Source organism: Myxocyprinus asiaticus, chromosome 22, assembly GCF_019703515.2.
Source record: "Myxocyprinus asiaticus isolate MX2 ecotype Aquarium Trade chromosome 22, UBuf_Myxa_2, whole genome shotgun sequence".
Taxonomy (NCBI): domain Eukaryota; kingdom Metazoa; phylum Chordata; class Actinopteri; order Cypriniformes; family Catostomidae; genus Myxocyprinus; species Myxocyprinus asiaticus.
Window position 1 is genome coordinate 3,937,501 of NC_059365.1, and position 15,084 is coordinate 3,952,584.

Here is a 15,084-nt window from a genome sequence, read left to right on the forward strand (position 1 = left end):
ACACACCCCCAAAGTTGTTGAGGGGCGGGGGGTGCCTCATGCCACCCAAACCCCCCCCGGGCCCAGGACAAATTGTCTCATTGTGATGCAGTATGCTGTCATTAGTTTGGTTTGAGATCATTTGTTATCGGAACCTCCTTGTGTCTTGTTCTTTATCTTTTTTTTTTTTTTTTCATTTGAGATGTGCAACAATGCATCTCTTATTTATGACTGCACAGTTTTCAGTGTTTGGCAATAAAAATGGCAAGGTTAAGAATGTATGCCCGGTCCATATAAACAAGACTTTTATATCACACCTCTGTTATTTATGACTTCACCTGTTACATTGTCTACTTCAGAGTGCATCTGTGTCACTAAAAAGTCAGCAAATGCCGTTCTGTTTAAACAGAGTCAAATAATCATTTGTCAAATGTTATGGCATCATAATTAGGTTGTAAGGAGTGTAATGGATCAACGTTGCCTTGCATCCTAAAAACATGCATTTTAGCAGTAGTAGCTATGGCTTAAAATGCATGCATTTTTAAGTGTGTTTGATTTTTAGCCACAAAGACGTCCAGTATTCAAAAGCACTGCTCTCCTCTGCTAGATGTCAATACTGTGATTGCTTAAAATATCTTTAGCTCCTCTAATCAGGCGAATGACATGGTAGAACTTGTTGAGAGGGCAATTTAACAAGAGCTTGAATTTATGCAGCATTTTGGAAGCAGATACACCACAGACTCTCAAATAATCTCAGATGCACTTATTGCTAGCACATTCATGCAAAGTCCTTACGCAAGTTAAAAATAAAAACTAATGTACTAAAACTAAACTAAAATGCCTCCAAAACGAACTAAAATCAAATCAAAATGACCACAAATTAATTTTGGTAACGGGACTGGAGAGGGGTTCAGATCTTTCCGTATATATACATACAGCTCTGGAAAAAAATGAAGAGACCATTCCAAATGTTTCTTAAATAAGCATCTCTACATTCCATTCCAGTGTCTGTTGAATTCCTGCTTGAATTTATGCACCAGGAGTGGCATAAAGTCACCCGACAGCAATGTGAAAGACTGGTAGAGAGCATGCAAAGGCGCATGAAAGCTGTGATTGAAAATCAGCGTTATTCCACTGAATATTGATTTCTGAACTCTTCCTAAGTTAAAACACTAGTATTGAGTTGCTTAAAAATGAATATGAACTTGTTTTCTTTGCATTATTCTGTCACGGTCCAGTTACCTGTTCTGGGTTGGGTTTTGCCCTAGGGGACAGTATCGGCCTGCCTCAGTGTTTTGTGTGCCCCCTTTGTGTGAGTGCATGGGTCCGGTTGTTTGGGACCGCCGTGCGCGTGTACCGCCGTGCACTCTCCGGTGATGTCATTGTTCCTTTGTCTTACGAGGGCCATGACATCATCGCCCACCATCTGTCTTGTGTTTCGTGTCCGTGTTTTGTGTGGGCGCATGGGTCCGGTGGTGGGTTACTGCAGTATGCGTGTTTACTGCCGTGCGTTCTCCGATGACGTTGTGGTCTTGTCTACCTGTTTGGTTGGATTTTGTCTGACAAAGGCCATGGCATCATCGATTCCCTGTCTGTGTTTGTCAGAACGTATTTACGTTTTGCCCTTATGGTTTTCAGCTGCCGATGGCATGCTGAATCAGCATTTCCAAGGGAACCCTGATTGTTTCCATGGGAACGCTGATTTGTTACAACCTTCAGCTGTGAGCAGCAGCTGACTCTTGTTTGTTTCTCCTATTTATTTCCCCTCGTGTGCCATGTCCGATGTTGGATCATTGTGTCTGTTAGTGTAATCTGTCGTGTGCGTGTTAACAGTGTTTCTGTTATTTGTCAGTGTGGATGTATTGCGTGTTACTCACCTTCAATCGCCGTCGCCCTCGCCAGTGTTGCACCTGTCTGTTGGAGGAGGATTCCTCGGATCTGTGCCCGCATGTCAGGAGAATCACTTGTCTGGGCTTGAAAACGCACACACCCATCTTACGAACTCTCATCCCTTGCCCGCTTAGCGGTTTTCCTTATTGAGCTCGGACGAGCCAACCTGATCTCATGAAAATTCGTACATAATTTATGAATTGGCTACTTCGTATGGTCTCGCACGATGTTGTTCGCATAAACTCGTACGACTTCATCACTTGCAAATTCCCGGATGTGTAATGCGGAAGTAAGTGTTTCACGCACGAGGGTTAAGGACATACTTATTAATATTATGCCCTTACCCAAACACCTTATCTAAACTTAACCAATCAGTAGAGTGTGTAAACATGATAGGAAGCTGTTGTGTGTGACAGAAGTGAGTAATTGTCCTGTATTAGATGGAAACGATGTCCAGCGACGTCATTGGCTGTAGTGAAAGTCGTAAGAATTCAAACGAGTGCAGTCGCACGATATCATACGAATTAGCCAAATTTAGAAAAGTTGTACAAATCCTGACGAAATAAAATTTTAATGCGGCTGACAGTAAAGCCTAATTTTTTAACTTAAGCTCCACCCATTCCGCCGAGAAAGTTGTGTGTCCACCATGCATGTGTGAGTGTGTTCATCCATTTACAATAACAACAGGCACATGCACTCTCCTTATACTAAACTATTATTGTCATGTCATCACCAGAATTAGGGTAAGGGGTGGTAGGGTGGGAACTGTCCGCTTCTACAATGTTTTCTCTTTCAACTCAACTACTATCATGGCAGAGCAACAGTTTGAAGAGAATATTGCTGAGCAAGTAATTTAAAGTCAGTATATTTATAGCCACTAACCTGAGTAATAACACATCCAGTTTAATGGCACAGACATTTGAAGGTAACTATCGCCCTCTTGAGTACTAAGGTTTGTTCTCGCAATGGTAACACAAGAACGCATGTTAAGCATGTTCAACCGGACCGCACATTGGCTATGCGGTGGTCAAGCACTCGCACATACGTTCATGTACTTACATTGAGTAGCTATGTTTCACCCTTTATGGCTGTATTGTCACAAGGTGTTTAGCAGGGATGTGGACCCACAACATGAACTAACAATGACCAGTACTTAATCTTAGTTCATTCTACAAATACTAGTCCATTTTTAACATTAAAAAAGGTTGGTAAATACAATATGAACTTACATGAACAAACCTTAAACAATTGTATTTTTATTAATTGACTTTAGCCAAGATGAACAAATGCTAAGAAAATTGTATTATACATTGTTAATGATACCTAATGCAAACCTTGTTGTAAAATATTACCCAGTAATTTTCATACTCGCAGTTTCCATGACCTCATATTAATTGAGACATTGGTTTATTTGTACTTATAGTAAAAGGTTGAAAGGTGATCAAAATAAGGAGATAAAATGGTGACTTGTCACAGCACCTAAAATACACATATTCCCTTATCCATGCCTGATAACCCAACATGTTCGTGTTGGGAAAAAAAGCTTTTGGACACGTTATTTGTCATATTCCGAGCTATATAGTATAGTGCTTCTTTTTTAGTGCTTTCTATTAAAAAAAAATCTGCTCATCACGTTTGCAGTGGCTCTATGGATGTTTTAAAGCTGTGACAATTTTCACACCAGGGGGCCCATTTTCATGATTTCACCTAGGGCCCCACAAACCCACGGGCCGGCCCTGATGGAGGTAAAGAGTATGGTTATGATCTCAAGTCTTAAGTATAGCTTTCTCGCAATAAACAGCTTTCTGGTGTCCATGTAAATAACCTGATTGCAACAGATTGAGAGGGAGACTCAAAGAACAGTGATGAAGCGAGTGAGAGCTGCCTGTGTCAGTCCAGAGGTTGCGCTAGAAAAAATCTGTATCCTTCACTCTGGTGGGCTGAGCTGTAAAATGTCATTTATGGTCTATTTTTGTCCATCATAATTGTTTTCATTTTATAAGTACTACATTCAGGGGTCATGGCATCCATTATAATAACATATACATGACAGTGGATAGGCTTATACGATAGATTTTTTGACTCCCCAAGCGCAAATTCTACCTGTCAATCAACTGCTGCGCTAAAACAAGATTTTTATACTTTGCCGGTTAATTAAAATAATTAATAATTTTATCACACATATACAGTGAAATTCTTTTTTTTCACATATCCCAGCTAAGCTGGGGTCAGAGTGCAGGGTCAGCCATGATACAGCATCCCTGGAGCAGATAGGGTCAAGGGCCTTGCTCAAGGGCCCCACCGAGAGCCACATGATAAGATGCGCGGATTGATGTTCTCAGTCGCGGAGGCAACTGAGATTCGTCCTCCACCACCCGGATTGAGGCGAGTCACTACGCCACCATGAGGACTTAGAACGCATTGGGAATTGGGCATTCCAAATTGGGGACAAAAGGGGAGGGAGAGAAAAAAAAAAAAAGAATTTGGTTGCAATTGGTAATATTTTATTCAATGTCTGTGTAAACACCTTTCGCAAGAATCTTTTCTGTTAAAATATGAAATCATCTCATCATTTGGTAACAGGCTGCTGTGGGCAGTAAATCCAATAAGAGTTGCATTTCTTATTTCCAATTATTTCTTTTTTAAAAGTATTAAAAGAATCATTAATTGAGCTGTTAAGACGAATCATAACCAGAATCATTAAATTCCATACAATTCCCATACCTAAGATCTATACAAGTGTTTTCTGGTGGTTGCAAAAGCAATCAAATATAAAATTGCAACAATAATTTAAAATCTAGTCACCATTGGCGACAGTCAGGAACACTTTGTGAGCATTCATATGCAGTTTCGTCAGATATAATCTTATTGAATTGCATCTTTAGAATGTTTTTCCGCAGCCTATTATTGTGCGGTATCATCGATTTCGGATTTACCTGCCCCTGAACAGCACATAAAAACAAAACAAGCTGTGGTTGGCCTCTTTATATGTCTGTCAAACAATCATTTTCATTTATTTTGTCTAAGTGGGCGGTTCTTGGCCAGAATAAGCTGCAGTCTGACTCTGCAGGATAGTAGTGTTTCAGCTGATTTAAAACTGTTACGGTTGTGATTTCAGGTTTTGGACCTCCAATGTTCCACCCCATGGGTAATCTTCCCCCTCCTCCAATGGGTTTGAGTCCTCCAGGCCTCATCCATTAACCTTCCCAGGATCCTCAGTGCATAGGCGCGCATGCTGCTATTTGCCACGCTGATTGATTGATTCCTTCCATTTGGACTCGATTAGCCAATCAGCTGTAGTGTGTGAGGGGTCATACTAAGCTTTATTTGCTACTGATGAGTAATGATCTGTGATTGTGATGTCATCAGGGGGTGGAGTCTGATCTATGGCATCATACATAGCGATTGGCTGGTAAATAGGTCGCCCGGCCTGTTAGGTGCACACTTGATTGGAAATGCCAGTGTTGCTTTGAGCGCAATGCCAAGTGGATTGCGATCGTGTTGAATGTCACAAACATGTTTCAGCCACTCTGCTTATATAGAGACACTACAGGAGACGTATTTATTTGCTCTTATCTTATTTAACGACTTGATGACAAATTAACATGCAGTTTTTATTAGAATATACCCATACTCTAGACATAAGTGTCCACATAGTGTATATCTGCCTTGTCATGCATATAAGCAGGAAATTGTGGCAGTTTTGTGTATTATGTCATTCAGAAACACACTGATTGGTCTTGATCAAATAATGCTCCATTATTCTCATACACACACACACACACACACACACACACACACACACACAAACATTTCTGTCTTCTAGAGAAGTTCAGAATTGAAAAGTTGTTTGTTTAAAGGTTGCAAGTTTATTTAAAGAGCATTTTTCATATCGGATATTTGTGTAACTATGTAATAACTGTGTAATATACTGCTGTAACAAAAAGAAACAAGGAAAACTGAAACAACAAGGACTATTTACTTAAAGAGTGCACTGTTACTGTTATCTTTCATGAACATTAAAACCCAACTGTCATCTACTGTACATTAATGTGCTTTGTGCTCTGTTTTCATGATATACAGACCCCAAAAAGTATTTGGACACTGTATGGATGTTACAATTATACAGCAAATGTATGTATAATTAGTTATGAATAAGCTTTAGACTTATTATTTAAATCTGTTAATAGTTTTGTCAAATTGACTTGCTATTTTTTCTAGGAGAGCAACTGACCTCCTTTTATTCTGCCCTGAAATTATCTGTCCTTTCCTGTCTCTTCATCCTGATCAGTTTTGTCATGTTTAATTTTAATTTTCAAATGACGTAAAATCTAAACTTCCACCTGCTCTCCTTGAGAGTGGCCTCCTATGGCCCTCTTTCACCTGTCGGGAACATATCATGACAGTCCAAAAGTGCAAAGCGCAGGTCTTTACGGTGTGACAGTCTTTCTTTTCCTCTAATATTGCAGGTCAATTACAGGTCATTTGACTCAGGTGAGTATCTGACGCCCCATCCCCGTGGGGCTCTGTTGAAGTTGGGTCGTTTGGACATCATGGCCAGGGTCATGCCAGGAAGATTTTGATTCTCCAGTTGTTCATATCCAATAACAGGAATCACCCTCTGACTGCATGTACGACCGCCAAATGGCACTGCAGCTCTTCAAGAAAAAGCAAAGAAGGCTGTGATGTGCTGAATCATATGTAAACCATAGCAATAGCTTAGCAATGCACTAAAAATATTCAGAACACGTTAAAAATGCATAGCAATGCTCTGGCAACTATCTACAATCGAGCAGCCTGGAGATTAATTTTGCACAGGCAAGCACCACTCACATTTTCCGAAAATGTAAAAAATATGGTTGGTTAGTTTATAATTGGCAATAAAACTTTTGGCAATAAAACTAACCCTAACTGCGTGTGGAAGTGACACCCACTTTTGGAGTTTGCACAACCCCCTTTTGAGCTAACTCCGCCCCTTTAAGGAGAAACCCCACCCTCTTTTGGAAATTGCACCACCCATTTGGAGATCTCCGAACTGCAGCTATACCTACTTGGGTACATCTTGCACACAGTGTGCGCATGACACATTCTAGACACGTGGATAGTCCACATCTTTAAGGGTCATCAGGGCATGTGCCTGCCGTTGACTGTGTTAAATGAGTATCACGAATTATTTGAAATGAGCAGACATCGAACACCTTCGTATGGGCTCGCATCTAAAGAGTATACTTGGACGTTTACTGAGCTGAGCGCTTGACTGTGCACAAAACGGAATGGCACCATGAAAAACTAAGTACACCTTGCCTTAAAGGCCAAAGAATACTTCGGTTTTCTGCATGTTCTGTTTTACATCTCGCACACAGTGAGCAATAAGCAAATTTCATCATCAGCACAGAATGTGGGGCTGTCCGCACTGTATGTCCGCATCCTTGTGCATCATCAGTGCATGCACCTGCTGTTGGCTGTATCACAAATCAGCAGTTGTGTGCATTTGTCGAACCCATGTGTATGGGCTTGTGTTCAGTAGAGTATACTTTGAAAGGCTAAAGCATTCGACCGTGTGCAACACATAACGGCATGTGGAAAAACGTATACCCTTGTCTTTAAGGACCCACATCTCTCGTGCCCAAATATTGCTTCCCCCTTATCTGACACAGTGACGCAATTTGAGTTTGAATCTGAGAAACTTGATCTTCTGTGTGCGCAATATATCTTAAGGTTCTGAAAGTCGTGAAGGTTGGAGCAAGCGGTTCTTCTCTCCCCCAATGCATTTAAATAGTTCCTTAGTCATTTGCTCCTCTGCAGACACCCAGTCCCAGAGATGGGATCTCATTTCAAATGGGAAGATGCAGTGGAAACATAGCGGCTCTCCCAGGGGCTCATAAGTGAAGTTCATAATTTGATAGTCTGGATTGGTCTTGTTGGGTCTATTTAGGGCACGTAATCATCATGCATCACGTTAATGTGCCAAAACCTCTTGGTGAACCTCAAGGCCATTTCTCATTTCATGTTCTGCATTCATTTGCTGGTACTATGGAGAATGGTCTTAATCCCTACCAAATAAAGATGTTATTACAGGGGAAGCTCAGTGGTGCTCAGATTTCCCAACCCTAGATGGGCTGTCTCCAAATGTATTGCATTATTTATGTTTTGTGATGCATTATCCTAATAAATCTATTGATAAACATTTACCCTTTTGGCATGTTGCCCTATAAACACATGAAAACTCAGTTTCTGTCATGTTGGTGTGCACACTACACAAAGCACTGTAGACTGGGTGCATCAGTAACAATAGGCAGTTATTCACAAAAGTAACCCATTGTGGTCTGGAACTTCTTGTTGCCAACTTAATACATCAAAGACGATGCGTTTGAGACTTAAGTTCTAGCACTCTACCTGTATGATTCCAAACAAATTTGTGGACTTTCAAGAAGAGCAACTTTCCATCAAGTCTCCCAATTCCTTCGGTTGTAAGTTGAATTGGTATTGACTTGTTTGCCAACCAAGAGATTAGCAAAAATGGCCATGGGATCATGTGATAGCTTACACTTGCCCATATAGATACTTAAAGTTGTTGGACAGATCCAAGCAGGACTTGTTTCTGGATCCGTTTTGGTTCTTGAACTACATTTCCATCAACCAGTCAGATTTTGGGGTCAGGTTTAGGGTGTTTCAAGGTGAGCAACTTACAGTCAATCCCCCAATTCCTTCAGTTGTTAGTTGAATTGGAATTGTGTCGTTTTCCAACCATGAGGTCAGCAAGAATGTCTATCGGTCCGATAGCGTACACTTGCCCATATACTGTAGATACTTTGCATTTTAAAGATGTTAGTCAGAACAGGACTCATTCCTGGATCCCTGTTGGGCCTGGAACAACATTCCTGTCAACCGATCAGATGTTAGGGTTAGGTTTAGGGGGTTATGGTTTGGGTAAGGCTTAGGGCTGGGGTTAGGGCTTAAACAACATTCTAATCAATAATGTATTTCTTATTTTAGGGGAAGTTAATAGTTAAGGTAATCTGATCCACTCCCCATGGATCATTGGGATGCATATTGTGCACAAAACTAACAAAAGCTGCTTGAAATCACCAGCTCCAGTTTTAGTGACTGGCGCAACAAATCTTCTGTGAGTCGTGGGTCTCTGACCGCATGGAAGCGAAGTCATGTGTTAAGGTACTGGAGTTGATCAATGCGTGCATTTGAAGAAGAACTAATCACTGGATTTGGCAAAGTTTCCCAGGTTAGTTCCATCAGATCTTTGAGAGATACTCAGTTTTGTTCGAGACACTTAGCATTAAATTAACTAGCCAGAGATTTGTTTAGCGTACTAAGTTAACTAGATATCTAAAAGCAGAACTCTAAATTCTGTTTTGTTTTCTGAGGTATGTCTGTGAAATAACCTGTACTTATAGCCTGAATAAGTTGCAATGTGGGCCAGACTTTACACCATCATTGTAAACCTAAGCAAGTTTGTTTGACAGGAATGTTGTTAAATGGGCCAACAAAACATGTTGATGTCCCACCTGGTAATATCACTGTCACAATGTACACATGACTCTTACCTGTTAAAGCACCTGTAGTTAGCTAGTGGGAGTTTCTGTGGCAGTTGAGGTAACTGAGCATTGAGAGAGGATAGAAGCTCTTCGCTATCTCCTAGGGCTTCCTGCCATGGTGAGCAATACGACTTTGGGATGACTGTGGAATTAAACTTCTCTCGAGGGATCTCTCTTAGGGGCCCAGAGTAACCTAACAGGACAGGTTACCAATTATAGAGGGAACTTTGCTAGATGCACATTCATGCATGCAACAGTATTTAGCTCATAGCACACAAACGCATTCTCAGATATTCAGATAGTCCCTTCAGGGACCACAGGCAGATAAGGATAGGGAAACAGGAGATGGATGTTTATTAAGGGGTCCACAGCTAGAGCAAGAACATTAGAGAGTTATAGAAAGTATAGAGTAAATTAGACTCAGCAGATTCAGCTAACAAGCTAATGATAACAGCACATCAGATAGATGATGAGTGAAGCTTCCCTTGCAGATGTCTGAAAATATATGCAAGCAGAATTTTATGGAAGGATTTATTTTGAGCTACTCTCTTGAAAAAACTCTCTTGAAACTCCTAAGTTTCTGATTGGACTGATTTTGGTTCAGGTGTTTTAACCGATTAATGTCTATAAGACCAATTAAATTTAGATGCTATAGATAGATATTCAAAGTTGAAAGATTATAGATATAAACTAGACTTTTGCATTTTCTCAAGATATTCTGAAACCCACCCCCAAGTCTCTGTGATATTCTGGTCTCAAGATATGGCTTGGGTCCCTCCTTTATTGTAGATCTATTGGATTATTTTGCCTGTTTTATCATCTGCCAGGTGAAAATCATAATTTCAACCATTTAGAAATATAATTGCACACCTCTACACAACAAGCTGTATGATTTGTTATTCATTATGTCCATAGCACAAACAGTGCAAGATCTGTTACATGCAGAAGTTTAATATTTAGGGTTTGGTTGGGATAAGGCTTTGGTTAGGGGTTTGCTCAAATCCATAAACTAAGAATGAGCAATAGTAATATTGATGCTTGCCTAAGTGAAAACCACTAATAATACATGTGCTATTATGCTGTGTTAATCATGTCTTTTGAAAAGCAATATACACTGATCAGCCAGAACATTAAAACCACCTGCCTAATATTGTGTAGGTCTCCCTTGTGCCGCCAAATCAGCGCCAACCCGCCTCTCAGAATAGCATTCTGAGATTATATAGTTCGAACCAGTCTGGCCATTCTCTGTTGACCTCTCTCATCAACAAGGCGTTTCTGTCCACAGAACTGCCACTCACTGGATGTTTTTTGTTTTTGGCCCCATTCTGAGTAAATTCTAGAGACTGTTGTGCATGAAAATCCCAGGAGATCAGCAGTTACAGAAATACTCAAACCAGCCCATCTGGCACCAACAATCATCCATACGATTATCTAATCAGCCAATCGTGTGGCAGCAGTGCAGTGCATAAAATCATGCAGATATGGGTCAGGAGCTTCAGTTAATGTTCACATCAACCATCAGAATGGGGAAAAAATGTGATCTCAGTGATTTGGAGCGTGGCATGATTGTTGGTGCCATATAGGCTGGGTTGAGTATTTCTGTAACTGTTGATCTCCTGGGATTTTCACGCACAACAGTCTATTGAATTTACTCAGAATGGTGCCAAAAACATAAAACATCCAGTGAGCGGCAGTTCTGTGGACGGAAATGCCTTGTTGATAAGAGAGGTCAACAGAGAATGGCCAGACTGGTTTGAACTGACAAAGTCTACGGTAACTCAGATAACCACTCTGTACAATTGTGGTGAGAAGAATATCATCTCAGAATGCTATTCTGAGATGCGGGTTGGTGCTGATTTGGTGGTATGAGGGAGACCTACACAATATTAGGCAGGTGGTTTTAATGTTGTGGCTAATCGGTGTATCTTGCATTGACCCTGATACACTGATTGTATACCTGGTGCCAGGACATTGGGGCTGCCCTTCTTTGCCACAGTCTTCTTCAGGGTGGTGACAAGACTGTGTTTACCAGCTGCTGGATACAACAGGTTTTCTTTCCCTTCCTGTATGTCTGTAATCATGTGGTTTTGGTTCTGGTTTTGATTCTGTTCTATGTTGTTCTTGTGGAGAAGTGAAGAGATTTAGGGTTAAACAATTTATTCAATGTCTTTGAATGCTATGGTTTATTTTGAAAGATGATTGTTCTGTCTCAGTTAAGGTTAGGGAACTCTTACATATATGATGGAGGGTGCATCTACTGTGTTCTCCAGTGTGTATCTCTCCACTCTTCTCTGACGTTCTTGGAACATCCTAGATCCCCTGTTAGCATTCAGATTTAACTCCTCCATCATCAGATCCTTTGGAACACTGATCTTCTTCCCCAAGTTCAGACCCCCTGACACACAACACACTTTGATTTATTTGTTATGTAATGCAATAACATTAATACATCTTAAAGTGTGGCTTAAGTATCAAAATGTTTTTTAGGTGGTGCACATGGATTTTGCTCTGAAAGTCTTAAAAATTTTTTTTTTTTTTAATGAGAATTAATCCAGCTATTGCCAAGCATTGTAATTTCCCAGGGCTGTAATGTCATGAGCTGGTGTAGTATTTTTTTGTCTAATGTACTGTAGGTAACAGTGGCAAATGGTGATCATAAATAGTCTTCCGGGATGATGGAACTCTTTGGGGAAATAGAATCGCCCTCCAGTGGCATTTTAACTGAGGGCATTCCTACCCTTGTGCCAGGGCCCAGTGCTCATGTTAGAAGCTGCCATGTATCATATTCTTATCAAATTCCCTCTCCAGAGTCAGATTTAGCTGAGCCAGAGCTGCTGTGGCTCACTGTGACAATGTTTCCTCTGAAGGGTTGGGATAGTTTTGGGAATATTGGAAGCAGAGAATTCTCTCCACTTAAACTGTTCAAGCGACTGCTTTGATCTATCTCTGCTACTGTCAATCAACTGACCCATCTCAGATATTAATCCCTACCAGACAGAAGTCCAATCCTGGATGACAGCATGATATTTCTGTTGATGTTTTCATTAGCATACATCATTGCTGTTAAATATTATTTTTCAGGTCTAGTGGAATGTGTGTTTTTGAATCCATATGGCTTTATATAAAGTATTTGTGTGTCTAGTCTGTGTTAGTGTATATTTGTGTGTATAAGTCTGTCTTACCTCCCTTTGCCTCTCTGCTCAGGTTCATGGCCTGCTGTTGTCTCTGTTTGGTAAGACTATCATATGCAGTCTGCATCCTCTCTAGTCTGCACATACAACATCAAACCAGTTGACATCACATTTACACTCATTGTCTTTGTGCAACATTTTGTTCTGTACCAGTTATTCACCACTATACCCAACTATACTATTCTATACTATATAATGTACTATACTATACTATACTACACTAAACTATACTTTACTATACCATGCTTAGCAATATTATACAATACAATACTATTATGTACTATACTATACAATACTATACTACACTTTACTATACCATGCTAAACAATACTATACTGTACTATACTATACCACACCACACCACACTGTACTATACTATACTATACTATGCTATAATATACTATACTATACTATATACTGTACTATACTTTACTATATTACACCAAACTATGCTATACTATACAATACTATACTATACTATACTATATACTCTACTATACTTTACTATACTATACTACTCTAAACTTAAGTATACCACGCTTAACAATACTATACTATACAATACCATACTATACTATTCTGTACTATACTATACTATATACAATACTATACCATACAATACTATACCATACAAAACATTACCATACTATTCTACACTATACTATACTTTACTATACCATGCTAAACAATACTATGCTATATGCTACTATACTATACCACACTATGCTGCACTATACTACACTGTACTATACTATACTATACACTATAAGGTAAATATTTTATGATGTTAATATCACTTTGAAATGGTGGCCCAATTTAATTGAATTCACCATACCATACCATACCATACCATACCATACCATACCATACCATACCATACTTTACTATACTATACTATACTACTGTAAGCTTTACAGTATTAAGTGTAAGGTACAGTGTAAGGTGAAATTAATTAAATTTGCTCACTTTATGACATTCAATTTGAAAAAGTGTCCCAATTTAGTTGAATTCACCTTAATATAATATAATATAATATAATACAATATAATATGGAAAATATATTTGACCAATTTACTCGAATTCACCCTACTACTATATGTTACTAAATAATACTTTATATACTGTAGGCGAATTCACTGAAAATTATAGTTCTTGTATCCTTGTTTGTTTTGATGAAATTACATCTTATTACCAGAGTTATGTCTATAATTAAAGCAGTTTGTGGTTAATTCTTATATTGATTCAAAATCCACTAAATCTATCGAGTTAGTTTATGTCTATTGTGTGTTAATCATTACAATCATTTCCTTTTTGGATTTCTGCCATCCTAATAGAAGCAACAGGAATGATTTTTGTCATGATTAAAATTCAGATTTGAATGATGTGTGTGACTGAACACACTGTGCAATTACACATGCTGCATTTACTCATGCATTTAATGGTGTGTGTATTAGATGACCAATCCACACACATGCATTTAAATTCCTCATACCCAGGCGAGCAGTTCTGGCTTACCTGAGTGTGTCCTGGGGAAGATGATGTACTCTGACTTTGCTGAGCTGTGTGTCATCAGGGTTTGAATGTGAGAGCACTACAGGGTGAGTGCTGGTTTCTATAGACTCGTGTCACACTCAGACTGTGCTGGTGGTGACATCATCATGGCAAATTTAGCCAAACGACAGGAGCTAAATGGGGCAAAGGATTTGTGTACCCCTGCCAACCGCCCATAATAAAAACCTGATCCCACTTCTGTGTGGACTGTCCCAAGAACATGTATATTTGACACTGTGTTTGTATTTGTCTTTGTTGTCGTTGGAGATTGTCACTCGGTCCTGGTAAAAAATAAAAAAATAATTAACATTATCTGAATAAGTAATTTTTCTCTGTCATGACTCAGCCTTCACCTCTGAACTGACATAATTGAACAGCAAGCTTCAAACTTAGGGCTATAGTCATAATCTCTCACCCAAAAGGATAATAATACTGTACATTTTCTCTTTCTCAGTTTATTAGTATGGCAAGCACTTTTATCCAAAGCAACTTGCAGAACATTTGACTACTCGATCCTCTTCAGTTTGCTCACAGAACCGGTAGAGGAATTGCACTCTGCTTAACTTGGTCCTGGGGCACCTGGAGGGAACCAAAAATCATGCAAGGTTGCTTTTTATTGATTTCTCCTCTGCTTTTAATTGTATTCAGCCCCACATTTTAGCTAGAAAGCTCATTGATCACTTTAATTTGGATTTTAAAACAGTGTGTTGGCTAAACCATGACTTGCACTGCACACAAATAACTAATATTGGCATTATATTCATGATGTTAGCCAGAGGGGAACTGGCCCCCACAGTGAGTCTGGTTTCTCCCAAAGTTATTTTTCTCCATTAACCAACATCTTATGGAGTTTTGTGTTCCTTGCCACAGTTGCCTTCGGCTTGCTCACCTGGTTTCTAAATACAATTATTATTTAATTA

General features: G+C 39.5%; 1 protein-coding gene across 1 annotated transcript; it reads right to left on the minus strand.

The window, feature by feature from the left end:
- Positions 1–5,723: 5,723 nt before the first annotated feature.
- Positions 5,724–14,212, minus strand: myoz3a (myozenin 3a). The gene is made up of 6 exons (XM_051649467.1): positions 14,129–14,212; positions 12,605–12,690; positions 11,657–11,817; positions 11,380–11,542; positions 9,432–9,615; positions 5,724–6,527 (listed from the first exon to the last, which is right to left on the minus strand). Exons 2-6 carry the CDS (start codon positions 12,678–12,680, stop codon positions 6,344–6,346), a joined length of 768 nt encoding a protein of 255 aa, XP_051505427.1. The 5' UTR covers positions 12,681–12,690; positions 14,129–14,212; the 3' UTR covers positions 5,724–6,343.
- Between the last annotated feature and the right edge of the window lie 872 nt (positions 14,213–15,084).